Source organism: Heliangelus exortis, chromosome 3 (genome assembly GCF_036169615.1).
Source record: "Heliangelus exortis chromosome 3, bHelExo1.hap1, whole genome shotgun sequence".
In the NCBI taxonomy this organism is placed as follows: Eukaryota; Metazoa; Chordata; class Aves; order Apodiformes; family Trochilidae; genus Heliangelus; species Heliangelus exortis.
Window position 1 is genome coordinate 58,143,998 of NC_092424.1, and position 26,262 is coordinate 58,170,259.

At 35.2% G+C, this 26,262-nt stretch overlaps 1 protein-coding gene across 1 annotated transcript in view; it reads left to right on the top strand.

Moving 5' to 3' along the window:
* AHI1 (Abelson helper integration site 1) overlaps positions 1 to 26,262 on the top strand; it is an 87,895-nt gene that overhangs the window by 38,774 nt on the left and 22,859 nt on the right. The window contains exons 19-20 of the mRNA XM_071740848.1: positions 4,531 to 4,645; positions 25,229 to 25,287. Of these exons, the coding sequence (XP_071596949.1) occupies positions 4,531 to 4,645; positions 25,229 to 25,287 (174 nt within the window). The remainder of the gene's footprint in view (positions 1 to 4,530; positions 4,646 to 25,228; positions 25,288 to 26,262) is intronic.

Here is a 26,262-nt window from a genome sequence, read left to right on the forward strand (position 1 = left end):
CTGGTGAAGGGACAGGAGTGAAAGTCATATGAGGAGGGGCTGAGGGAGATGGGCTTGTTTAGCCTAGGGAAGAGGAGATTCATGGCGGGGCCTTATCACTCTTCACAACTTCCTGAAGTTGTTGGGGGTCAGGCTCTTCTCTTAGGCAACTACTGACACGACCAGGAGGGCATGGCCTGAAGCTATGACAGGGAAAGTTTAGGTTGGATATTAGGAAACACTCCCTCATGGAAAGGGTGATCAGACATTGGAATGAACTTGCCCAGAGAAGTGGTGGATTCACCATCCCTTGAGGTATTTAAGAAGAGACTGGATGTGGCATTTAGTGCTGTAGTCTAGGCAGTGTGCTGGTGTTAGGTCATAGGCTGGACTTGATGATCTCAGAGATCTTTTCCAGCCTGTGATTCTGTGATGTCCTGCAACAAAGACTTAGAGGCAGAGCTGGATACCAAAGTGGTGTGGGGTTTTTTTGCGCTACCACCATCAATATTGTAAGAATCTGTGTTTCAGGTTATCTTGGATTGGTAGAGTCTGAAATACCATGTGTGGCTTCTGGGTTTTAGTGCAGATTGGAGAGATGCGTTCTGTAGTAACTTCAGTTTCTGCCTGAAGATAAAAAAATGGAGAATCTTAATATATTAAGTATTGAGGACTCTTGTTAAAGCATTGACAGTTCTGTTATCTGTAGTTTTGGCCAACTACAAAGCAATACCATAATGCCTTTGCATGCTGAAATAGCTTTATCACTTGATCATGTCTGCAATACAGATTTTTTTGTTGACACGCTGTCAGATGAGGTACTGATATTCTGTAATCTTACCTATCATATATATAAGAAACTTGCAGTATTTTTAAAGCCTTCTTTATACTAAGTTCATAGAATTGTCTTATGTTTTTTCTGAAGAAAACTTGCAATTTTTTTATACTGTGCATACCACTGGGTGGGGGAAGCAAAATTTTATTTCTTATAAAACAACCTGTATCTGAATGTTTTTTAGAAAAGAGTTAGGTAAGGTCCAACCAAACTGAGTATAAGGAGGATGCTTGAGTTTCTACTTTGAAAATGCATGATCAGTCCATATATTCGACATTGTTGAATGCTTGTAGTTTTTAGAAAAGCTGCAGAATTTGTGTTTCATTTTTATTTCAAATTCAATCATGAACTTTTAAATTTTTTTGAATCGTGGTCTAATAATGTTTTTTAATTGTCATTAGGCCTCTAGGGCACTCTTTTTAAAGCTTCAAAAAGGAAGGATAAAGCTAAATGAATAAGCGGTAATACAGAGCTGGCCAACTTGACTTAATTTGCAAGTATATATGGAGGTCTCATTTTTATTGCTTGCAAAGATAATAAAATTGCATTCTTAGTGGTAAAAAAGAAATTGTTAGCTCATCAAGCTGTTTTTTGTGTCGTGCAATTCACTTTTAACGTGAAAACCAGTTCCACTGAATGCGTATTTACGTAATTTGCACAGAATGCCCTAATACAAAAAAGTAAATGCAAATCAACTTTGTTTAAATTTGGCAAAACTTATGTAGGTATCTGTTTTAAGTACAAAAACTACAGGAATGTTAAAACTTAGTTTTACACAATTCATGATAGTAGTAAATTGTCTTTGATAAAGATGCGGTTTGTGCATGAAGCAAGCGGAGTCTGTTGTGAAAAATAAGTAGATTGATGGTTGGCTTTCTTAGCCAACTTTGCTCGTTGTTGTAAAGATATTTAGCAATGCCTTCCCACAGCATGTATTTCAAAAAAGTTATTGCTTCACTCTTTTCTGTAGGTAGTCCTAAGTCTGTCTGTTGTAGGAAAATTAATTATTCTTCATAGGACAGTGTACTTTACATGGGAACAGTTCTGCTGAATCAGTAGTCCATATTTATTGGATGAGTGGTTCCTTCTGGCTTCAGAGCTAGTTGCAGAATGGCCAAAAACTCTAGTTTTGTAAGTGCTTTGGCTGTGCAGTTTTTTTGTAGCTCAGCTGTGCTCAGCTGCCATTAGGGGGAGAAATTAATCATTCCTGTAAAGCTGCTTAAATTTAAAACCTTTCTAATATCTCTTTTTTATAAAAAGGCTTTTTATTTTGTTTGTTAGGATGTGGAGAGGAAGAAAGGAATTGTAAGATAAAACTTCTTTTGGATTTTCTTAAATCTTCAGGGGTCTATACATACATATACATAGAAGACACCCACTCTTCTATGTACATGTCAATTGCATTTGATTTCAAAGTATGTAATTTGTCATGTATAATCAATAATAATAGATTATTTGAGAAATATACCAGGAAGATTAGTGAATTAATTACTCTACAGAAACAATTAATTACTCTACAGAAACAATTAATACACAGAGATCTATCTAGTCTGTAATTTATTCAACCACAATGAAGACAAATTCCTCCTAGTATCTTTTCCCCTTCAGGATGAACCAGGGAATTGTTCCTGTTAAGCGCTAGTTTTAAATAGTTTGCTCTGTTGTGTTTAGTTTTATTTCCAAAGGCTAATGCATTCAAGCTGTCTTCATTGCCTGGTTGTATCTGAAACCAACTTTTTGATAGCTAATTTGAAAGAGAATTCAAAAAAGTTCCATGAGAATACTTGACTGGAAAACAAACATTTGTATCGATGATGGTGTAGTGTGCACTCAGCAAATATTTCATACAGGGAGGAGATCTCATTTGTCTTATTGCAGAAATGCTCTCACTAGAGATAACAGTGGATAAAAGAAGATGAAACACTGGGAAGCTGAGCTCGACATATTTTCAGAACAGATTATTTTTTTTGTTCTAATGGCTTTCCATAGTATTTGTGTTTATCAGAGAAACCTTTATGTTACTGAAACTTAGTTACTTGCATATGTAAATGTAAGAAAACAGATTGAGTTTGTTGTTCAGAAAACAGGCCTCTCCATTCTGCTTACATTTCACAACTAGTGTTTATTAACATTCTGTTATATTTGCACTCTGCAATAAAATACAGCTTGTTCAGTGCCTCATGACAGTGGTTGAACTGACTTTGTGTCCTGTTTTTCTTTGTGATCAGTTTTGGAATAAAGTCACTACAGTTTTGTGCAGTTGCTGAGGAACTGCTTGATTAGTAAATGACAGTTTACTATAAAAACTTCTTTAAGTAGAATTCAATCTGTACTGCTACACAAAAAAACAGATACTCCCAAGATGAAGGTCTAATGTAGAAATACAGAAGAGATGATAGCAGATACTCTCTATGCCCAAGTCAAGTTGCTCAACACATGTCTTTTGTTGCTGTGTTACTTGCAGCCCAGTATACTTGCTAATGCCCAAATATTCTGCATTACTGGAACCTCTTGAATTGTTTAATATTTATTAAGTGTCAGAAATAGTAGCTATATAAATTATAGTACTCCTGAAAATAAGCCGCTGATTCACTTTGGTTTAGTTGTCTCAAGACAGAATTTTGAAACCAATAGACTGAAAATTTGCAAGATGGCATTGTTCTGGTTTAGGCCATAACTAAAGTTTTAGGATCTGATCTAAAGTTTACTGGGGCCAAAGAAGTCCACTGAGTGTGGGTTTTCAGTTGGATTAAGTGACCGTATGTATTTTTTCTAGATTGTGATATAGGCTTGACTTCAAAGGGCAAGGATTATCTTGTTTGATGTAAATAACTCTCAAAAATGGAACCTTGTGAATCTATTAGGTGTGAAGAAAGTTAGAAATATTTTATTTCAGGCATGTTTTCCCTCCCCTTTGGTTGTACCATCAAAGCAATCAGTGAAAATATGTTTGACAAACAGTAATAGTCTAGGCTGGGTCACATACAAAAACTAAGGTTGCCATAATTTTCTACCTAGGCAGTGTTGCATAATATGTAAAGAAGAAAGTTTGGGGAAGGTTTTTTTGCATTGTGACAGCTTCATATATATCAAGTACCTCCAGAGCAAGCCAAATTTTAATTACATTGTTGTTGTTGCTGTGGAAATTAGGACTGCAGGCATTTTTTGTGTAACTTTCATATAGGAATTGTCCAGTGTTTTGGTGTAAGTATTGATTTGCAGAAATCAGTTTTGTGTTGTGGTTGGTCTGACTTTTCCTCTCAGTCTAACATTGACTAATTTCTTCATAGATCTAATGTGGCTTGAGTAATCAAAAGTGAGAAGTTTTTTACATTAGCAGTTTATAACGATACATAAATGTAATTTTCCTTTGTATAATGGAGTATCAGCTCAAACAGCTCTGTTGTATTTTTGCACTGCGTGAGATTTTTTTTGTCCATATGTAAAGGTGCAATTCAGTTTATAGCTGTGTCAAGAATTTTTCTGAGTTTGTCTCAAATACTAAAAAAAACCCAAAATAAACAAACCCTCAAACCCCCCCAACCAACAAAAATACCCATCAATTGAAGTTATTTATCATCAACTTCAGTGTAATTTTTTTTTTCCTGGAATTCATCAGTTATTTAGAGTAAGCAAATTTTTCTCCTCTAGCTGTTGCATCAGTAAGAAACCCAGGAAATTACACTTCACTTTCTGATTTGTCTTTCCTATTACAGGCAAGCTCAAATCTCTTGCTTCCTGCACCATCATCACTGTCACCACACTCCAAGCAAGTGCCAGGCACTCTGAGGACTCCACTGAATCCTCTGTATTCTTTCACTACTAAAAGTGGTGAGTTTCTTTACTTCTTCAGTCTCTGTAGGGAAAGGCTATTAACTTCCATGAGGATTTTTTTCTGCCTTTATAAATTTTCATGTGCAGCTCTTTCAGGAGGTGTCCTCGTTGTTATATGTGATACAGTTTAAAGTGCAGTGTGATAAAGTGCTTCCCTTGTAGTGCTGCATTTTTTAAGCTGTACATTTGTTTATTAGAGTTCTAAGTTCCTAGAACACTATGAGACTTCCAGATTTTCTTAATTTAATATTGATATTTTAGTACTTACTAGAGGACTGTAAAAACAATGGAAAACAATGAAATCCTATTTTTATGTATGTGTACTGGTAAAAGAAAACTAGTAATAAGAAAAGTAGTTCACTTAAGAACTATAGTGCTCAGTACTCTATTTGCAGTTGTGTTAAATATATTCTTATGGGTTTGTTTCTGAAGACATTTCGTATTCAAAGATTTTGAGAGAAAGGTAAGCAATGCCTTTAGGTAGTTATGTATTTATTTTGTATGGATGCATTTTTGGTTGATTTTCTAGTAATATCTGTTGCATTGCTAACCACAATATTTAATAATAAAATAAATAATTTCATGCTTTTTGGTCTGTATTTGGCATCTGTAAGATAAGACAGAAAATGTTTTCAAAGTGTTTTTGTTTTGTATCCTTGAGAAAAGTAAAAAGTCCAAGGGGAGGGTGGAATATATAATGAACTAAAAACAGGTAACATATGTAAAATGTAAATAGTAAAGATAAGAATAGTCTCTATAATTATGTAGAATTATCTCCTAAGGGCAGACAATTTTCTTCGCAAATCAAATTATGATTACTTTTCCTGAGTGGTGAGGGAAAGAGACCTTAGCATGGACTAAAAGATTGACCACTAGTGTCAGAATTGCTTTTAGACAATTCACAATTCAAATGGCCATGCACCAGTTAACTTATTTGCTTCCATTTTATTCATTAACAAAAGATTTTAAAGCCATAATAATATTAATCTATTGCAGAGCAGATGCTTATTGTTTCCACAGTGTGTAAATCTTACAGTTGGTAGAATACGCTTTTTTACATATTGTGAATATTTAAAATACATGACCCTCTAAAGAATGTTGTTGAAAGCAGTGCATTTTATTGTCTCAAATTTTACTTTATGCAAAAGCATGGATAGATGTTTTAGCTGTTCATGTGCATGTTCTGTGTAGTTATTTCCAAAACTGACTTCAAGATCATACTCAGGTTATGCAAGGAAACTGTAGTAAAGAAGAGGTACGTTTTAGTGCCCTTTCGACAGTCAATTAAAGCAAAAAGCAAATGAAGGTTAAAACCATAAAAATGCTAGTGGACCACTATTGAAATAGATTTTCTAGTAAGAAAGGACTTTAAAATCCTAAATTACTTCTTCATTATTTTTGTGGCCTTTAAGTTATTCTGCTGTGATAAATTGTTTTCATTGAAACATACAAGATTTACTGATCTTTCCCTGTTGATTATAAAGCATGAAGATAGGTGCTCGTGTTCATCGCTCCTATCTGCCAGTTTAATTTTGGTTTTAATATTACAGAATCTGTACTTAAGCAGATCTATACATTCATGGATTGTACTGATAGCAGAAAGCCTTTTAAAAATATTTTTATTTTTATTTACATATTCCTGACGGTTATGTTCGCAGTTGTTCTGTTTTCTCATTCTCACACTTTCCTGTCACCTTTTCCTGTGTAGTTCATTCTTCTTACAGCAAAATGTAGAATTCCCATTACAGTGAAATCCTTACAGGCAGTGTGTGTAAAACTCTGTTAGCAATCTTTTGTGTGAGCTATATCAACTTAATGAAGTTATAGCTCATGTCTTGTGCTACGGACAGCGTAGCAGCCTGAATACATGCAGCATTTTCTTCTTTTAACAAAACAATTATCTAGGTCTTATGTTAGGTAGAAACAGTGGAAAAACAGGTTATCCACCCTTGTGATTTATTGGAGGTAGCAATATTACTGCAGCTCTTTTAAATCTTTTTGTGTCCAGATATATTTGCAGAAAAAAACTGTGATTTCATAATACTTCAAATAAAAGTAATATTCACTACTACGCCTTTTAAACATGCCCATTCCTTTTGACAGATGGGGTTTTTTATACTCTCAAATATATAGTATGTTTTGGCTTTTCTTCAAGTGCATACTTTCACATCTATATAAGCTTTCATGAAGCCTCAGTCCTTGTTCTGCTATTTACCTTTCTCATTTGTGTCAAGATCAGTTATCTCAGTCACTGGGGCAGGACTGCCTTTGTCTCAACCCAGTTCTGCCATATTCATTATTAGCATGCTCAGGGGTGCAGCCCCCTTAGTCAGTCTGTCCAACATCTACATCAGAAAGTTGTCCCCAGTGCATTCCAGAAGTCTGACTTGCTTGTAGCCTGTGTTTTAGTCTCTCTAGCAGATACTGAGGTGGTAAAAAAGAGACATAGGGCCTGCAATTGTCAGAGTTCCTGTTCTGTTTAAAGAAGGCTTTATCCACTTCCTCTTCTTGATCAGAGAATCTATAGTAGGTGCTTCCAACAATGTCTGTATTTTTGACTTTCCTTCTTATTCTGACCCATGTGCTTGTGACAAGCCTGTCACCTGCTCTCTATCTCTGCACATTTGAGCATCTCCTCCCTTTACTATATTACTCTCCATTCTTGTAGTCTTTATCAGGTCTTCCTGAAGAGCCCAGGTCCACAGGATCTCAAAATACTCAAATCAAAGAATAAGAAACATAAATATATAAACGTTTTATTTGAGGGAAATAGTCATGAAACACTGAAAATAAGGTTCAGTGCCATTTATCATTCTCATATAGCCCCCTCCCCCAGCAACACTATGCTGTGGAAACAAACTTGATTTGTTAGTTGTACACCACTTGGGTTCATACATCCTTGAATATTAGAGCATGATAGCAAAGATGCCTCTTATTTCAGTCTTCCCTCTGTTCTAGAATGTTTTAGAGACTTTGCTGAACAGTACTTTCTGTTTATTTAATTCATTTATTCAAAACTTTAGTTGTTATCTTTATGAAGTGGCTCCATATAGAGACAAACAACTTGCTTCTTTTGGGTTTTCTGTATTCAGCTGAAGTAACATAATTGTAAACCAATATCAGATCCTTTCTTGTCTTTTTAAAGACTTTGTTCAGTTATGGGTTTTTTACCCCTTGTCTTGAGTTTTATATATGATGGTTAGGTATCCTAACTTACTTTGTTGTAAATTAAATAATTTGTTCTTTAATCATCAAATAGAGAGATTCAGTACCTTTCTCTAGCACTGAATATTCTTTAAGTGAGATGAGTAAAGAAAAGATCATAGTATTGAGGTGGTAAGACACCTGTGGAGACCATGTACCCCATCCTCCTGCTGAAAGGTTGACCTAGAGCAGGGGGCTCAGGACCATATCCAGATGAGTATTGAATATCTCTGAGGATGAAAACTCTACAGCATCTCTGGACAACCTGGTATGATGTTTGACTGTTCTCACAGTAAAGGGTTTTTTTATTTTTTTTCTTATATTCCAATCATATTTTGCATGTTTAAGTTGGCATTGGTGCATGGGATTATTCATCCCCAAATTCAGGATTTTGCATTTCCCTTTAGTTTAACTTTGTGAGATACTTATTGGCCCATTGCTGCAGCCTGTCAAGGTCCCACTTAATGGCAGGACATACCTCTGGTGTATCAGCCTGTATCCTCCCTGGTTTTTATCACCTGCAGAACTCCTGAGGGTGCACTGAATCCCATCATCCAGGTCATTAGTGGACAGTGTGGGCCTCAGTATTGACTCCTGAAATGCACCACTAGTGACTGGTCTCCAGTTAATATCATGCAAGTGGGGTTACAAATCTCTGATCCCTGTAACTTAGGCAATATTCAGTCTGCTGAGCTTGTCTGCTTTACACACTTCATACATCATCAGTCTGTCTATAAGAATGTTATGGGAGACTGTGATGAAAGTCTTGCTAAATTCAAGGTTAACAGTAAATGCTGCTTTCCCATCAATGCTATAGAGGCCAGTGCAAGAGAGGTATTTGAAGTTTTGTGAAGAACATGGTTAGAATTAAAAAAAAAAAATTTTTTTTGGCAAATTAACAAAGTACATACAACAAAGCAGATATAAGACATGGATGAACTTATTTATTATGTGTTATATAAAAAGCTCTTCATTGAAGAGATTTCTTAAAATTTAACAAAATTAATTTCAATGTGTTGTGTGTTTTCCTCTCACAAAGTTCACACTAAATTTGAGAGGAAAACTCAAAACTTAGCTTTTCTTACTGCCCATCCTGGTAGCCTGTAAGTTGGGATTTCTCATTGAGTTTAACACATTTTGTCATATCAGGGTGTTTTTGTGTCTGTCTCAGTAAAGATGCAGCTGACAGCTATTCCAATAACTTGAAAAGTTTGATAGGTGTGCGTTTTTGGAGAAAGCAATCCCCTTTTGGGTTTTATTTTCTAATTTACATTGAAGTCCTACAGCTTTTCACTCTACTCAAATGACTTCATGTTGCACACGTAGCAGATTGCTTTATTCTTTCTTGAGCATTGGTCAGTACACTTCAGGGAATCTGTCCCTAGAAGTATGTAATGCTCAAGACCTGACTGATAGTCAAAATTAAGGTTTTACCTTCCTTGTGCTATATAGCTCTGCTTACGCTTATGCTCCAGTGCTAATTTTATCCCACCCATTCTGTGGTGCTACTCTAGCACTGCAGCATAGCATTATCTAGGACTTTGTCTTAGGCAGTCCTGTCTTTTCTTTGTCATGTTCTTGTCCTTGTGCCTTCTTCTAGGATAACTTCTTTCCTCGTTATTTTTTAAACAAATAAAGGAGTAATGTAAAACGTCCCCCTGGTTCTCTTTGCCTTCCCTCCTTAGGATTGTGAATATCTTTGGACAGTAAAATCACCTTCCTACAATTTTAGATACTGTTTTGCAGATCTGTGGCATGCCATGAAAGAAATGGCCTGCATTTTTATGCTTTGTTCAACAGATACTCTTCAGTAACTCCCACTGTGTTCAGGGCATGTTTTCTAAAAGTTTTAGGTTTCAAGTAACTGTAATTAGCCGTGACCCTAATTGTTAACTATGTGGGAGATTGAAGCTTGACTATAAATACCGCACAGATCTTTTTGCTAAAATGTTGACTTCAATAAAACCAGTTAATTAAACTTGCTCTTGAAAATTAATTACGTATGTGCTAGAAACGTGATGGTTCTTGTATCTTTAAAAAATGTCAAAAACAAAAAGCACAACGCTTTGGCAGGGTTGAGAACAATTAGAAATTTTCTCTCCATTAACAAAACTGACATTCCGAGGTGTTCTTCACCTATACAATGAAAGCTTCGAAGTGTTCTTTATCTCTCAAGATATTAACAAAACTGACTTTGCATTTAAGTCCTCTGTTATATGTGATAGATTATTTGCAATTTTTTTTTAGTCTGAAGCAAACAGTAAAATAGATTTCTGCATCAAAGGTAACAAAGCACTTCTGAATCAACTACATGCTTTTAAAATACTATTTTGTTTCTTGTTTATTAGAAGTGGAAACTAATATATTTGTTTATTAGAAGTGGAAATACTAATATATTAGTATATTAGGTAGCAAAATCCACATTTTTTTCACAAGATATGCAGAAGCACTGTCACAAGTTAACATCCTCATATGTAGGTATTTTTTATTACCTTTTTCAATATTTCATACTTTCTCAACTCTACAACATACATCTTCAGTACTACCACTGTAAGTTCTGGAAGATTTTAATGGTTTTGTTTGGTTGGTTTTGGTGGTATTTATCTTGCTTCTGACTTAAGAATGTGCCACTTAAGGAAGAATGTGTGTAGAAAGCTATGTGTGACATTTTATTTTTTTTTGTCTCTTATTAAGAAACTGCTAGTAGAAAAAAGACTCATGCAAGTTAGTTATTGATAAGACATGAAATGACCAAAGCAAATCAGTCTTACTGGATAGCTTAGAACAGCTTTGCTTTTTAATTTGACAGTAAGCAGTAACAAAATACTCTGGAGAGACTGAAGAGATATTAAAAAGATGACAGAGTATATATTAATTGAAGCCTGCATGCCAGTGTACTGTAAGTACAGCAAGTATAACATGGGATAGAATATTTTTAGACATCTTTGGCTATATTTGGATACAGGTTGGTGGCATTTTCAAGAAAATGAAAGAACCAATTGTCGGACAGCTGATGACGAGGAACAAGCAAGCAGTTCAGCCAGCAGTGCTGCTGCCTTTCCCACACTGCTGTGCTGGTTATATAATGCTGACCTTGGGGGGACCATTTTTGTTTAGTGGGAGTGCCAGTTGGAGAAATCTGTTTTCTGGGATCCATTTCATGCAGGCAGATTGAATGACACACAGATACTGGATACCTTCTTTATTTAATTTTTTTTTTGCCCTAACATATTACTGTAAATACTGTATTTTATCAAATTTTAAAACTGGAGTGAAATGTCTTCCTATTCATTTTTTTAAGAGAGATAGCTTGACTGTGCATAAAAGATTTCTTGTCAAGAAGATAAAGATAAGAACTCTCAATTTTGTCTTGAAAGATTCTGGGTATATCTGTTCCCTGTTAAACTGTAATGTGTGTTTCCTCATTAGCTCACCCAGCAGCTTCATTTAAAATTGGTGTTACGGGAAAAGCAATTAAGCCTGCAGGGCTGAACAGATCACAGCTATGGAAATGGTGCAGCAATTTGCTATAATGTCTAAGTCACTTTGAGGTATTTCTTTTCAGCCCCTCATCTTCTTCAAATTGGAGCAGGAGCATATTGTGGTAAAGAGCACCAGATATGTACCAAAAAGTGGTTCAGTACCCACGCTGAGTTAAGTGTAATACAAGGTGCTAGGAGGAATCAGTAGTGATGGGAAGTATTTTCATTTCTTTTATGTGTGAGAATTCTTACAAAAGGGAAGCAGGTAGTGTTTAATAATCTCACAAAGACAGTTTCTCAAATCCATTATTATTGGTTAGTCTACTGAGTTGTTGGTTTGGGGTTTTTTTGTGATACTAGTTAAGAAAATCATAAAGCGACATTTCAGCCTGCACAGAAGGATTTTAGCAGTTTCTTCCCTGGTGGCCTGAATATGTTTATCTTCTCCTGTTTTTCCTTACTAGTACAGAGGCAGAAATGCAGGTTACCTTTTCATCACAGGATAGTCCTAATGGCCTCAATGTGATGAGGTCGTCCAGTGAGGGAAATGTCTGTGATTAGTAGTCTGCTACCAGTCGTCTTTAGCTCTTAAACTGGGTAGAAATACAGAACCCTATCAGTATGTCCTGCAGAGGTGCTGCCAAAATACAAAATAGTCTTAGAGTAACAGAACATGAGTAGAGCTGTTTGAAGAATTCTCAGCTTCCTGCAAACTATAATCTGCTTATAGTAGATTATCACATGAATTTGAAAGGGGTGAATGTGCATTATGATTGAAAGAAATATGTGCCCAATACTTGTCTCTTGTTTCTCTGTAATGTTTCTATAGTTTTATGCAATTTGCTGTTTTTCTGCAATGTCGTATGTTTGGAGAACTAATCTGCCCTAACACATTTTTCAGAAATTTAACTTTTAAAAAAAATTTCAAGAGACTTGTTCTTATGTTTTTATGGGGGTGGATTTCAAACTTTGAAATGTGTCCTTTTCATTTAATTACTTTAAGGGGATAGTGGTTCTAAAAAAAATGGGATTTTTTGCCAATAATTTTCTTTTGCATTCCTAAGTGTAGAAACACGATTTGCTTTTTGTTACTATAACTAGCATCTATTTAGAACTTTGCAGAATTCTGACATTTTGCTCTAATTTGCATAACTATCATACTTCATATCATAAAATCATAGAATGATTTGGGTTAGAAGGAACCTTAAAGATCATGTTTTCCTTCTTTTGGAAACTTAATTACTTTAAAAGACCTCCACAAGCCCAAGTCTGGATAGCGATAATATGTGAAAACTGTCATGAGACAGTGCAGAAAACTATCACTTTTAAAGTGCATAAACTGGATTTATTTTAGTCTCTAGGGTTTTTTATTATGTTTTTCTATTTCTATTATTTTCTCCTATTAACAAAGGATAATACCTTTACATTCATTACAAGGCTTTATTTTAACTATAAATCTCTGCATAATCACAGAAATTGAAATAATGGAATAAGTTTTACATCCACTTACCAGAATTTTTCTTTATTTTTCAAAAAAGGATAAGAGAACTAAATAGGGACAAAGTACTTGCTAAACACCACAGATCTTTGGCAAGTGTGAACTGACTTAACTACAGGAAAGTTAGGTGAAAACATTTTTACCAAAAGCAGAACATTAGGTCCAAAATGTTTTTTATATGTCTCTGTGTTAATTTCAATAGGAACTCCTCTGGGAAAAGTGGTCATTCATTCATATGAGATATTCATATATTGTGTTTTTACTTTGGGGAAATATATGAGAGAAGACAGAGAAAATAGAACTTTTTTATTATTATTTGCTAACAGCAGAATGAAAGAACTGGAAAGTTCAACTCTAGTATTTTTTCAAAATTAGTTTTCTTTTAAATACTACAAGCAACCATCTCAAGATTGTTGGGGGGGTTTTATGCCTCTCTGTTTCTTTATAATCCCTTTTGTTTAACCGTTCACATTTGGAAGGCAAGACACTTGAAAATTGTGTCTCAGTTTCTTCAGTGCAAATAGATTATGAAGTCTCAGTTGTCACCTGCAGCCAACTTTTGTGTGTACTTCCCTGATCTTATTTCTTCTGCTCAGTCACTAGAGCCATCTCTGTGATGTTTCACCTTGGCAGTAAATAAAAATAAGGAGTGCCAGGACACAGCTGTGCCCTCACCATGGCAAGGGAAAGCACTTCATGTTCTGTGGCCTGACTGTGCTGCTAACATCAGTTACCACTGTCAGAGTTATGGCTCAAGGCACAAATACAGGACCTTGTTGCAAAGCAGAAGAGTTGAGTGTTTACACTTATAAAATGAAGGGTAAAAATGAATTTTTAATTTGAAAACAAAAGGTGTATAACTAGGTTCATCTAACCACAAAAATGTTCTAACAGAATAGTGAAGACGTAGAGACAAAACCATTAACATTAATGACAATCTAGTTCTTCTGTTTTAAAAGGTTGGTTATGCAGTTTCCTGGATATCTGATTGATAAGATGTTATAAATGTCAGAAGAGTTTGTATTTTCTAATTAAACTTGCTAGAGTTGTTTATACGGAGATCAAAGATACACATGTTCCTTTATTATATGTTCTTTTTCATGTTTCTTCTGGGCAAGTTAATTAAAATATTTCACTCAAAATTACACTAAATACAGAGCACAATAACAGCAATCTTTGAAGATTCAAAAAACTTTATCAAAAGAACCCCATTTATATTTACTTGAAATTGGTGTATCTTAGGGTAATTACTGCTGTGCCTTCAGGGTAAAGGAAGTACTTGCTGCCAAATTATACAAGGGTGTGGATTAAATGAAGCATTACTCTCTGTTTGGCAGAAGTGGGTATAGATTGCAAAATCAGGGTGTGACGTAGTACGGGGGAAAGGCTCTGCCAAAAGTGATTTGGCCTGAGTGTGCCCTTACATTCTCAATTATGTGGATCCTAAAACAAGCAAATCTAATTAATTCCTAAGTAGAGAGGTCCTGTTAACTGTTTTCAGTCTTAGCTTGTCTTTCACATAGAGCTGGTTTGTAATTTTTGAGCTATTGAACCACAAGACAGCAAGTGTTGACAAAGTGCATGCTTAAAAGTAATTCTAGCTTGTTTGAGAGGTGGAAACAATTCTTCTGTTCAGGGACTGTGTATCATCAATTCTCTGTCCAGCAGAAAGTTCAAGTCAGCTAGATTGCTCTCTGTACAGCAATAAGCACGAGTAAGATGAGCAAATTTATGCCTCATTGTATTGCTCCAATGCTTCTGTACCTGTTATTTCCAGAGGAGCTGGGAGGACTCTGCAAAAGACCCAGTAGCAGCCATCATGCACAGTAGAGAGGCATCTCCCAAGTCAGCAAAAGCCAAGTACATTTTTTTTTTTTTAATCCATATATTTAACATACATTGTCCATCATTTTTTGGTATACATACATACATTTTCAACTATTTTAAAAATTCTTTTCAATTTTGTAAATAAGTATTCCTTTGTGAAACAAGCATTCATGGATTCATAATCCAGCTGCTGTTACCCTTGATGCTGAAGCGCACCAAGTTCATTGATACCAAACTTTCCTCACATGATTCATTCTACTAATATAAAACTTTTTATATTAACGGGGTATCTGTGATCCATGTTAAGTTCTTTAGTAGACCATGATACCTGTGTAGATTGATACAGATCATATTGGTCCTTTAGAAACTAATGACAGAGACTGGTGGCTTGGGAAAGCATTAAGGCAGCATAATGCATACAGAGAGAGGCAAAGGCTTATGAGTGGGTAACTTACACATTGCTATTGTCACACAACCTGGTGACTCTGTCTTATTTACAAAGCTGGCCTCAGTGTGCTGCTTTGATCCAGATGAAAGTTTCACTTCTCACTGTTACCTTGCTTTCTTTCTCACTGGGGGTTGGTAAGGAACAGTGGCTCACTGCTTGCTGGCTTTAAATGAGATGGTAGAATTGCCTTACAAGTTTTCATGAGCAGAGTTTTATTTATGTGTTTTCTGCTGCCCTGTAGTATGCTCCAGTGAAGAAGCAGATTGCACGTGTTCCTTCCTCATCTTTCCCCCTCACCTGTAGGGCTCGAACTCCTGAGTTTTTACTTCCTTCTCCAGGGAAGAAAGGTCTGAATGACGCATACACAAGTCAGTGAAACTCTTAAATAGAGTCTTTCCTGCTTACTTGACTCCAGGCTTTGCTCTAGCATGCTGGGCAGTCCTTCTGCAGAAGATTGTTACTCAGACTGTGTAACTGATAGTATTCGAAATTGTATCTTATCTGAAGATTGGTTCTAGCATATCACATCCCCATATGCTACTAGATACCTTTTCCTATCCTGTCAATATCCCCTGTTTCGAATAGATGGCCACTGTCTCCAGCTGTCTGTGCTAGTTTATGGTGCCTCGTAGTGGGTTTTTTACAGATTAGCTGAAGGGTGTGCCAGTGACATATGTTGATGTAGGTCTTTCTGGAATCCATCCACAGCCTGACTATTTTCTACTTTTTTCAGATGAAGATTATAAATAGTCTGTTTTCCTACTACTTGCATCTTTTCGATTTTTTGGTAATCACATTTAAGCAGAGTTCACCACTCTAATAAAAAGGATGGGCTTTTGTCCTTCAACTTAATTTTTTTTGGGGGGTGAGCTCTCTTGATTCAGAGGAAGTTTCAGTGAGGTGTGTCTCCTCCACTACTTGTTTAGGAAGAGAGTTGTTATCAATTTGGCACTGCCTGTGTGTGTATGATGATATGAAAAAAGCTCTCATGTTATTTTATTAACTACTTCATAGAATTGTATGACATGATACTATAGAAAATATTTAGTCAAATGGTCTTTCTGTATTAATTCTGAATTTGATTTCCATTACTATTTTTGTTTACATCTTTAGTCGTGCTGTGCAAATACTCTTGCTTGCAAAATTCCTATACAAATAAGATAGAAATTTGCTGCATTTGACTGCAATTTCTACTTGTTGGCTTAATGCTGAGATAGTGGAAAGTCTTATTTCCAGTACCAGTTGCAGTGATTTGGGATATAGATTGAAGCTTGGAGGGTAGGTCTCTTCTCTTCAGGACATCCAGAGTTCTGGAAATGTCATCTTCACACAAAGCTTGGCACAGTCCCTCTTTATGAACCTGCCTCTCTTGGTTTTCTGCCTTTAATCCCTCCTTAGATCAGGTGCCTCTTTGTAAGGGAGTATTACCTTTGAATGATGTTCTTAGCAAAGAGTTTCCTTTCCATGCTGAAGGAGTTTTCAGATCCTTCACATAAGACCTAAGGAAAAATCTGTTTAGAACAGGTTGTTTTTCAGCTCTTTGTTGGGTGTTAATTCAAGCTTTCTGCCAGGGTCTCTTCTTCTAGAAGGTGGCCCTTAAAAGCCAGGACATCTTTGCTGTCTCTGAAGTAGCATTATGTTTGGTACCCACATTTTGTACAATCAGTGTACCTTGTGCTAGAGTCCTTGCATTGTGGCCAAAATCTGAGAGTATAGCAATAGGATACTTTTCTAGAAAGCATTCTAAAAATCCACAGCTATAAAAGTAGTAGCACATTGCTATTGCATTCTAGAAAATTTGCAGACCTTGTAGATAAAGAAAACTAAAAAAATCAACATCATTGCCCAACTGAATCTGCAGTGTGTTGCTCTGATGCTGGACTTAACTTTCCAATATATTTTCTAGTGAATGATACCACTTTTAGTCTTAACCCTTCATCATATGTATTTTACAAGGAAGCATGTATATTCAGATTTTATTACCAAAGTTGCTACAGGCCACCATTTATTTCCATATACAGTTGGAAACAAATTAAAAAGAACTTACACTGAAATGTAGAAAATATCTTCTTAATTTGTTCATCAATTGTATGAAAACTTGGAAGTGTGCTTGTACAAAACCTCACATGTAGGAGGTTGATTTCACTACACACCCATTCTTAAAATATCTGACCCATCTAGTTTCTGAAGTAAAAAATTGAAAGTAAACTTGGAAATGCATTTTAAAGACATAGCCTTCTAATTCAGGAGATAGAACAATAAGTCCTGCAAACTTGTTCTTACTCTTTTGATTTTGTACCATATCAAAATTCTTATAATAATGGTTTCTAGATTCAGTGTCTGTCAATGGTCCTGCATTTTGCAGGTTTAATAATGTTTTAATTGTTTGCCAATGTCATGGAATTTTCTGGTAACATTTTCTCAAAATTAATATTCAGTACTTACTGAAAGTGCTAATTTAATAAAGCCAGTAGGCAAGGTACAAACTAGTGGCTATTCTGGTCAAGATTAAGACGTGATATACCAAGCTGACTTATTTTTTTCCAGCATACTCCATATGATGTTGCTGGTACTATTGTTCCTTGAACGCAAATATTTAAAAGATGCTGTGTATGTTCTTCAAGGAGTTACAAGATATTTTTGGGGGGACAGCACTTCATTTATTGTGGGCCTGCTAGGTAATATAGAAACTCAGTAATTCACTCAGTAAGTAGCTTTTTTTTTTTAACTGAGAAAACTTTGCATTGCAAGAATGCTAATGGCTTATTTTTAAAAAGTATTTGTTTCATTTTAAGCATATTTTCTTAAAGCTTTCCATTTGTAGAGCAACAGGCTAATTTGATTTGATTAACCGTAGGTAACCAGCCACTGCTGAATTTCAATTGTGGAACAAACAATGTAAAATAAGTTACTTTGGTTTTCTTCCTTGCATAGTTTTCATTCTTCATTTTATATGCCTAGTGAAATATGGTTTTAAAAGAAACTTGTAGACCTCCCGAGATGTGTAGATAATTGGCTTCAGGAGTTATATGTACAGTTAAATTCGATTAAAACTGTATTACATAGAAATCATCTCTATTAATAAATAGAATTTAACTGTATTACCTATTTTTAGGAAGCAGATAAGCATAAATCCTACTTAAGAGCTTCATTTCCTTTGATTTGAGGAGGGCAAGTTAATGCAGAAGCAAAAGTGTTACCAAGGCCAAAAGTGAAGTTTGCTATTTCAGTGTTGGACATCTGCATCTCTAAAGGAACTGCAGTTTTGATATTTCCTGAAGTATTTTGGTAGGGTAACACAGTCTTTATTTAACATAATGGAAAATAAGTTTCTTTTCAAATTCATGTTAGCATGCTTGCTTTTAAATAGTCCTGGTGATCTTAGCAAAGCTAATAATTAGTTTCTCGGGATCTCTGCAACAATAGAAGAAAAATAACTATTATTAATACAAAGTATGTGTCATAGTCTGCATTTTCCTTAGATCTTTTTTATCTGCTATCTAGAACTTGTAAATAATATTGCCCATCTGATATCAAAATGCTGATGATATCTGTGCAGGCTTATTGATGTTTGCTGTGGAGTGACTTTATGTTCTCTGCGCTGTAGAAAGAAACAACTGGATACTAGAACTCCTGATCATTTTCAGTTGTATCTACTACCATTATGATGTAACGTTAGAGATTGTCATAAATTAGCACGTTCCTGATTAGCATGAATTCAATAAATGTTCTTTGCTTCAAAAGAATGCTTGGGACACGTGCTACTACTTGCATTGTTTATATATGGTACTGTAGAATCTTAACATTTGCAAGAAAAATGTAAGATGATGATTTGATAAGATTACTCAGAAATAATTAGGTGGGTGTGTAGGCTGCTAAGTGTATTTGATTTTAATCTCTAATTAAAAAGTTGGATTTTTTAATTGTTTTTGTGATGCAATAGTTTTTACTTCATTAAACCTTTTACAAATACGGCCAAATTCTGCCTGTTCATTGAGCCTTAGCACAAGATAAATGTATTCTCCTCACAGTATTCTCCTCAAACCTAGTGGCAGACTATCTCCATAATTCCTTCTGGAGGATTATTTTAAAATTCAGATTAAAGACGTGTTTGTACCCTTGTACACCTTGATCCAGGAATGAAAATGACACTTAACCCCAAATGAATATCTCTGTGCATTCTTTTGCCTGATGATAGATAGAGTTGTCTTGTGGGACTGGCACTGCCAGAAGCATTGTGTTTTTTCATGTTAATGCTGTCTGATTCTGAGGTCTTTTATATGAGGACTGGAACTAGTTGCTGTTACAGTGAAGGTATCTCCTTGTGGATCCACAGGTGTGAATTCAAGGTGTGAATGGATTCCTGGTGGAGCTGCCCCAGTGTCCCCTTAGGTCTTCTGTAATGCATGCTTGGTCATTTGCCTGGGGAATCAGAGACAGCCAGGCACAGTAGATGCAGACAACTGTGCTGGTCCTTGGATCAGAAAGTTACAGTATTTAAGCACATCAGATCAATTGTCTTTCTCAAGTTAGAAGAATGAAACTGACACAGTTTGAGAAGCCAGAGAAGCCTCTGATACCTAGAGCTGGGTCATCTATGAGAAAACTGTGCCGGTGCGAAAGAAACTGCAGCAGTACATGTAGAACTGCATAACACTCTAGAGTTACTTTTCTAGATAACTGGTTTTAATATGAGCATTCAGTAACCAATTACTTAAAAAGGTACATGTCACATACTTTTTTAAGCTTGTCTTTCTGTGCATGATTTTCCATAGTGAATTTTGAATGGCAACCACAACCTGATCTATTGACTACCGTTCTCTAGTTTATATTATTTTTTGTTTGTTTGTTTACAAGTTATCCTAGTATTAATGAGGATGAGGAGGGAAAACGAAGTTTTGCTTTGCTACCTGTCAGCACAGCTCAGTTTTGTCTTAATTGTTGAAGTGTCATTGGGATCTTTGAGTTTGGGGGTTTTTTTTGTCGTTGCCGTCTAGAATAATCTTTGCACTGGAGGAGTGATATCTTGCAGTAGTAGAGTTAAGGCTTTTCTCTCATTTCTTTAGTGTATATGGCATGAAAACAGCTCTCATCTCAAACTGGTAAAATAAATAAGCAGAAGTTTCTCTGTATAACTTTGAGAAAGCAAGATGGTCAACAGAGAGGAATTGTGTCCTTTTTTGTTTTCTTGTTTGGGTTTTAGGTTTCATTAGGAAGTGAGAAAACAACGTTGAGGAGATAGTTCAGTCTTTTCCAGATGCTCTGACAAGGAAAAAAGACAAAACAAGGAGACGATTAGTAACAGCATGGGCTTACCTGACATTGAGTAGACTTTGAGTGCAGAACATTTCAAAAATCTTATGGTTCTTTGTAGAAGTCCTTTGTGTTCAGTAGTGATGTCATCACAGCACTTCTGTGCATACACTGCGACACAGCATGTGAGAACCATCTGTTTTGAGAATATACATTTTAAGTGGCTTGCAGGATATAGGCTCTTGAGACAAGTAACCATCACCTCTGGTGGTGTGGTAGTTACAAATGAGACACTGTTGTGGAAAGAATTCTAAAAATACACATTTTTTTGTCTTACTTTGAACTTTTAAATATGGTTTTCTTGCTCTATCTACAGCTTCATCCAGATGTGTTTCAAAGTAGTTTCAGAAGGCATGGTATAGATTAAACTTGATTTTCAGTACACTTTGGTCCTGTCCATTCTCCTTTTCAATGCGGGATATGTTCAAAATCTTATGTACTAGACTAAGCAATGTAGAGCAGAATTTGAAGAGGATGTTCACTTACAGCACTGGATATTAGTAAAACATCTGTTTTGTTGGTAAACCAAAAAGGTGTGTATGTGTTAAGTGGGTGAATCCATTCCTTTAATTTGGTGTGAATGCATGTGAAAGTGTTTGCAGTGGTTTTGGAAAGTATTTGTGATCCTGCCTTTACTAAATAAAGGAAAATAGGTTCTTATCCAATATATAAACAATCTTTTTATTTAATTAATTCTGTTTGATCTATTAAAGCATAATTGTTGTGAGGATAAGGCCTTTGAGGGAAGATTAATATATATTTAGATCATTACAAAATGATCTTTTTTGTTTTCTTACCTGGCTTGGAAAATAAAGCTACAGAAAGAACTGAGTAATGCTGTTTTGATGGCTTTTACATTTAAAAAAAAAACTCAAAAGTTTCTTTTAAGCCTAAAGTAGAGATTATATTGGATACTAAAAGATATTTTGGTCACAACAGTCATACTTTGAAATAGGTGACTGTGCTGAAAACATTATTCTGTTTACTCGGAACAATTTTAAGAAGATGAGGAGGAAAAGGACTGAGCACATACTCCTGTCATATCTGAGTTGTCATTTTTCTCTTGTGTTTGTTGTTTGGGTATATTTTAACTATACCTTGTTGCAAGAGGCCACAATATAAATAAGAATATATTCAGTAAGAAATACCATCTCCTTGAGGTATAGTTTACTTTCATGTCTTTCGGGATTTGTTTGTGGGTTGTTAGACACCAATAGTTAGTACAAATTATAAAGTAGTACTTAATTTAAAAATAGAATGATGTGGAACTGGAAATAAGTAAGATTTTTTTCTCTCCATACGCTGTAGAAGAGTTCATCCCAAAAATATCTAAATATTTTTCCTGTTTTCTTATTTATTTATTTGTTCATTGGTATTCTGTGGTTTCCTGGGGATTTTCCAGGATAAAGTTTTGGATTATTTTCTTAACCGTAGATTCCATAGCATTGGTAACCTTCAAGATTTATGATACACAAATACCTTTATTAATTAATAGAATTCATTTATTAGAAGGGGAGAAAAATTCTTCTTTTGAAAAGTTAATTGAAACACAGGTTCTGTATGAAAGCCACAATTAGAAAATTAACTATTCACATCAGTATTTCGTCTTAGGTGATTGTGGGCACTCCAGTAGGATAATAGTGGAATTATATGACTCCCTGAAAGGACTTTTTTCCCTATTCTGTCTCTTTTGCTATTAATTTGAAACAAATAATAGTTGTTGATATTTAAGAGGAATATTCTTAATTATTACGTGTGCTGTTTTGAGGCATTGTCGCTGTTACCATATAATCCATATAAGTCTAATCTGTTTGGAAGTGAACTCATCTACTTCTGGTGCATTTCATCACAGCTATTTAGAATTTTATTAATTTACACTAATGTGCTCTCTAGAGCAGAGGGCAGCTTTCACTGAAAGCATGCAATGAAATTTGGAACTTGGTAGTACAGACATATTTTGGATGGGAGAACAACTACTTGGTTTCTGTCTTTTGTCATTTCTCTTTAATTGTAATTAGGCCAGCAGAGAATATATTGCCAGAAGTGACCCAGGGGCACTAAGGATACATTTGCAATTCACTGTTCAAGTTTTATAGGAAATTAACACAATTTCAGGCTCCCTCTCAAGTCAGGCAGCTACACTGTTTTTCAAAAGAAACCAGTTCTTTGAGAGGCATTTATCTAAACCAGCACAAGCAGATCATGGTGTCCCATAAGCTTTAGTTTTAGATAAAGTGCAAATGTCTTCTGCAATCTTGACCTTAATTTCAATACCTTACAATAGTAGTTGAAAAGTTTTCAGGGTCTGGATTGGAGATACCCAAAGCAAGCACTGCTGAGGCTGTTAATCACACCTACTCAGTGTCATGTACATGCTTCATCAAGCATGGAACCACGTCAAGCCAATAGCTGGGTAAAACTGCTTTAAAATCCACAGGATTGTTAGCAAAAGAAGGGATGGATATTCCCTTATTTGCTGAATGCACCTTATTTCATCAATGAGGAAGATTTTAACAGTTTAAGAGTGGGTGTTTGTTTGCTTTGGTGTTTGGTTTTGGTTTCGTGTTTGGGGATGTTTTGGGGGTTTTCTGTTTGTTGTTTAGTGTGACTGAATGTAGGAATACTTGATAACTGAGAACAGCTAACAGGATAGCACTAACAGCTATTCTGGGGTAACAAATAGATGTGATCAGTCTGAACAAACAGCATTGGCTATTTTTTGTCTTGTTTAAGAAGAAGGCTCTAGTCACAGAAAACAGCCAAAAAAAGTGTGCCAGCTGCTAGAATTCAATACAGCACTCCCTATATCTGAGTAAAACATCTGTCTCATTCCTCTGCTTGCTGCAGAACAGGTCTGCACTGCCCTTTACTCAGGCTTAATTAGGGATATCAGTCCAACCCTTAAGTTTTCACCTTACAAGCAGCTAAACATAAGACTGGACTTGCATACACTGGAGTATTCACACACATAAACATACAAAACAGAAGTACTTGGAGGTAATAATTTTTTTTCTGTAGGAGAGCAAGAAAGTGAATTACATTAATAAAAATACAGAACAATTTTTTTTTTAGTTAAAGTTTGAAAACTTCTTCAAATGAGCTATTGTTTTCATCCTCTGTTTTATATGGGTTTTCTGGGACAGGTTTCTGTGAACTGGCACACTACTACAATGCTTAAATTGAAAATCCTGTGCTAGAATATTCAGCTATCTAAATAGTTTTTTTGGTTTTTTCTTAATCCAGCAGAGATTTTATTGTTCTTGATCTTGTTGTTTTGGTTTTTTAATTCAAAAAGTTGATATGATTCTTACATGCAATGCTGTATCCATACATAGTATCTGTAGCAGCTCATTTTGTAATCATGTAAGTATGTAAATAACAATATTAATAGTATTAATATGCCCACTGATTTTTTGTGTTAATGCTGAACAAATGTTTTAGCAAATAGCTTATTTGGAAAAAACATAAGCTTCAGGTCTACCATATTTGAGTGTGCATTGAATACAGAAATTTCTATTCTCATCTCTTTTCTCTTCTGAAAAGAGAGAGAAAAAAGTCATAAAAATCAAATTAAGCCCTTCAAAATAAAGTATTTCAGAACTTTTACAAGCTTTTTCGACATTATTAGGATAAGAAACATTTTCATTCATACGCAAAATTGGAAAATCAATTTTTTCTCTTATTTAGGATTTCTCACAAGTACAAAATTGTTTATACGCAGATCTACAGGAGTGTGGTTTAACTATGATTGTTTGAGCTTGCAGCTTTTATAATATTTAGAAATATCTAAATATCTTAATGATTAAACATTTATGAGTAAATCTCCTGTGAAAGTCTAAACCACTAGACTTTAGAAAGTACACTGCAGGTGGAGTTGTGAGAGCTTCCTTGTGGAGCTGTGCCAGTGCATGGGAATCTGAATTTGAAAAGTCGTGTTTATTCAGAGAGTGCACTCCTTAAGAGTAAGCTTTTGGAGTGGCAAATGAAAAAGTGTTTTCAGAATTTATTCCTCTTTGAAAACAAAACTTTTTTCAAACCTAGAGTCTTACAGAGAAAATCCAGTGAGCTTAACTCTGTGTTGCCAGGCATCTATGTACTCAGGAAACAGTTCTCTAATGAAGAGGTAGCATTTTTCGCTGTGGTGTTCAACAGTTTTCAGATTTTTGTATCTTTTCTTTTACGATGTTTTCTTAAGTATACAGCTGAGGAGCCCAGTAACAAAAAGATAAATGCATAGATGATGAAAGGATTTTCCTGAGCTTAGTAGTTAACATAATAGTTTGAAAAGAATTTACAAGTACTTGTTCAAATGCACTATGTAGAGAGTGAATAAAATAAACAGCAAGATGTGTTGTGATAGTAACTCAGATGATCAAAGGGAACTACTGAATAGGCATAGTTATTCTTTTAGATAAAATAAGAAAGTAATTTCTTTGAGAGTTTTTGTGATCATTTCTGTTGGAAAACTTTGTATGCGGTACTCAGAAATTCAATGAAGAGAAAAGCAATGCAGCCTAGATAATAGTGTCAGCTTTGTGCACGAGGTGGCATGTGGACATAGCTTGAGTTATTTCTCCAAATCATTTGAATGGAAATATTGGATTAGTTAACCTTGTGTCAGGTCTGTTAGTTAAATAAACCCTCCAACTGTTCCTGACTGAAGGACTCATAGTTGCGACTGAAAGATGCTGCTGCTTTTCATTAGAATTTTGTCAAACGTCCTGCTAACATAATGATTTTTAAATTAAATGGTTTATTCGATGGAAAAGGATAACAAGCAGAAAATTCACAGCCTTTTCTTTTCACAGGGTGTTTCAGCCCAGTAGGAAATCCTCTTAGCCAAACACTATTGGGTAGACTACAGACGGTAAGGAATTCTATCTTTGCATTTTTTTAAATTGATGTTTAACTATAAATGTCATTATTCACAAGTTCTCATTGTGGAGAAGGTTTTTTTATCCTGTCTTTATTCACAAAAGAGGTATCTTCAAGCAAATTGTCTACATGGGCAAATAAGCTTTTGCAGCAGCAGCCAGCTGGTAGTGAGATCAGATACCTACAAATTAAAACCTTTATATTTTTTCATTATTTACTTTTTCTTGTTTAGAAATAAATAAGCTAAAGTCACAATCCTGTGATTTTGATCAGAGATCTAATAATGCAGGCATTGATAACTAGGGAGAGAAAGCTGGAACAGTAAGTTGAAATTTAATCCTATTTGCAGCACCATGTTTTCATTGTTTACTCATACGTCATCTTTTTTTAACAAGTGAAATCACAGCTTAGCCTTCATTTATTTGATTGCTTACCTGTTAAAAAGTGATTAGAAACTTCTTGTAATTGTTTGTTCCTTTCTGGTTTTCTGATCATGATGATAAAAATCCAACAGAATCCCTAAATGCCATTAATTCTAACTATACATTTGCTAAATCAGGATTAAACATGATTCCTATGCAGGACTAGTGAAAGAAGAAGGAGTGATGCCTTTGAACACTGAGTGTATGTGTGGCTCTAGAAAGCTGGGCCTGTCATGCTTGAAGTGTTAATCCTTCTGCACCCATGGAGGAAAACACCATAATTTAATAATCTGTCTTAATTGCATGCTAATTTTAATTTTTTTTTTAGTTTTAGAAATGGATATAAATTAACTCGGATCATTTGTAGCTGTTACACGGTTTAGATTTGGGGTTTTGGTTTGGTTTACTTTAGGGATTTTTTTTTTTTTTGGACCTACCTTATTTAACAGAATCTCTTTACAGAATTGTGGAAGTCTCTTAAAATATACAGGTTTCACCAATAAATTTTGGAAGTACAGTTTAAATTGCTGTTCATGGCTTAATTG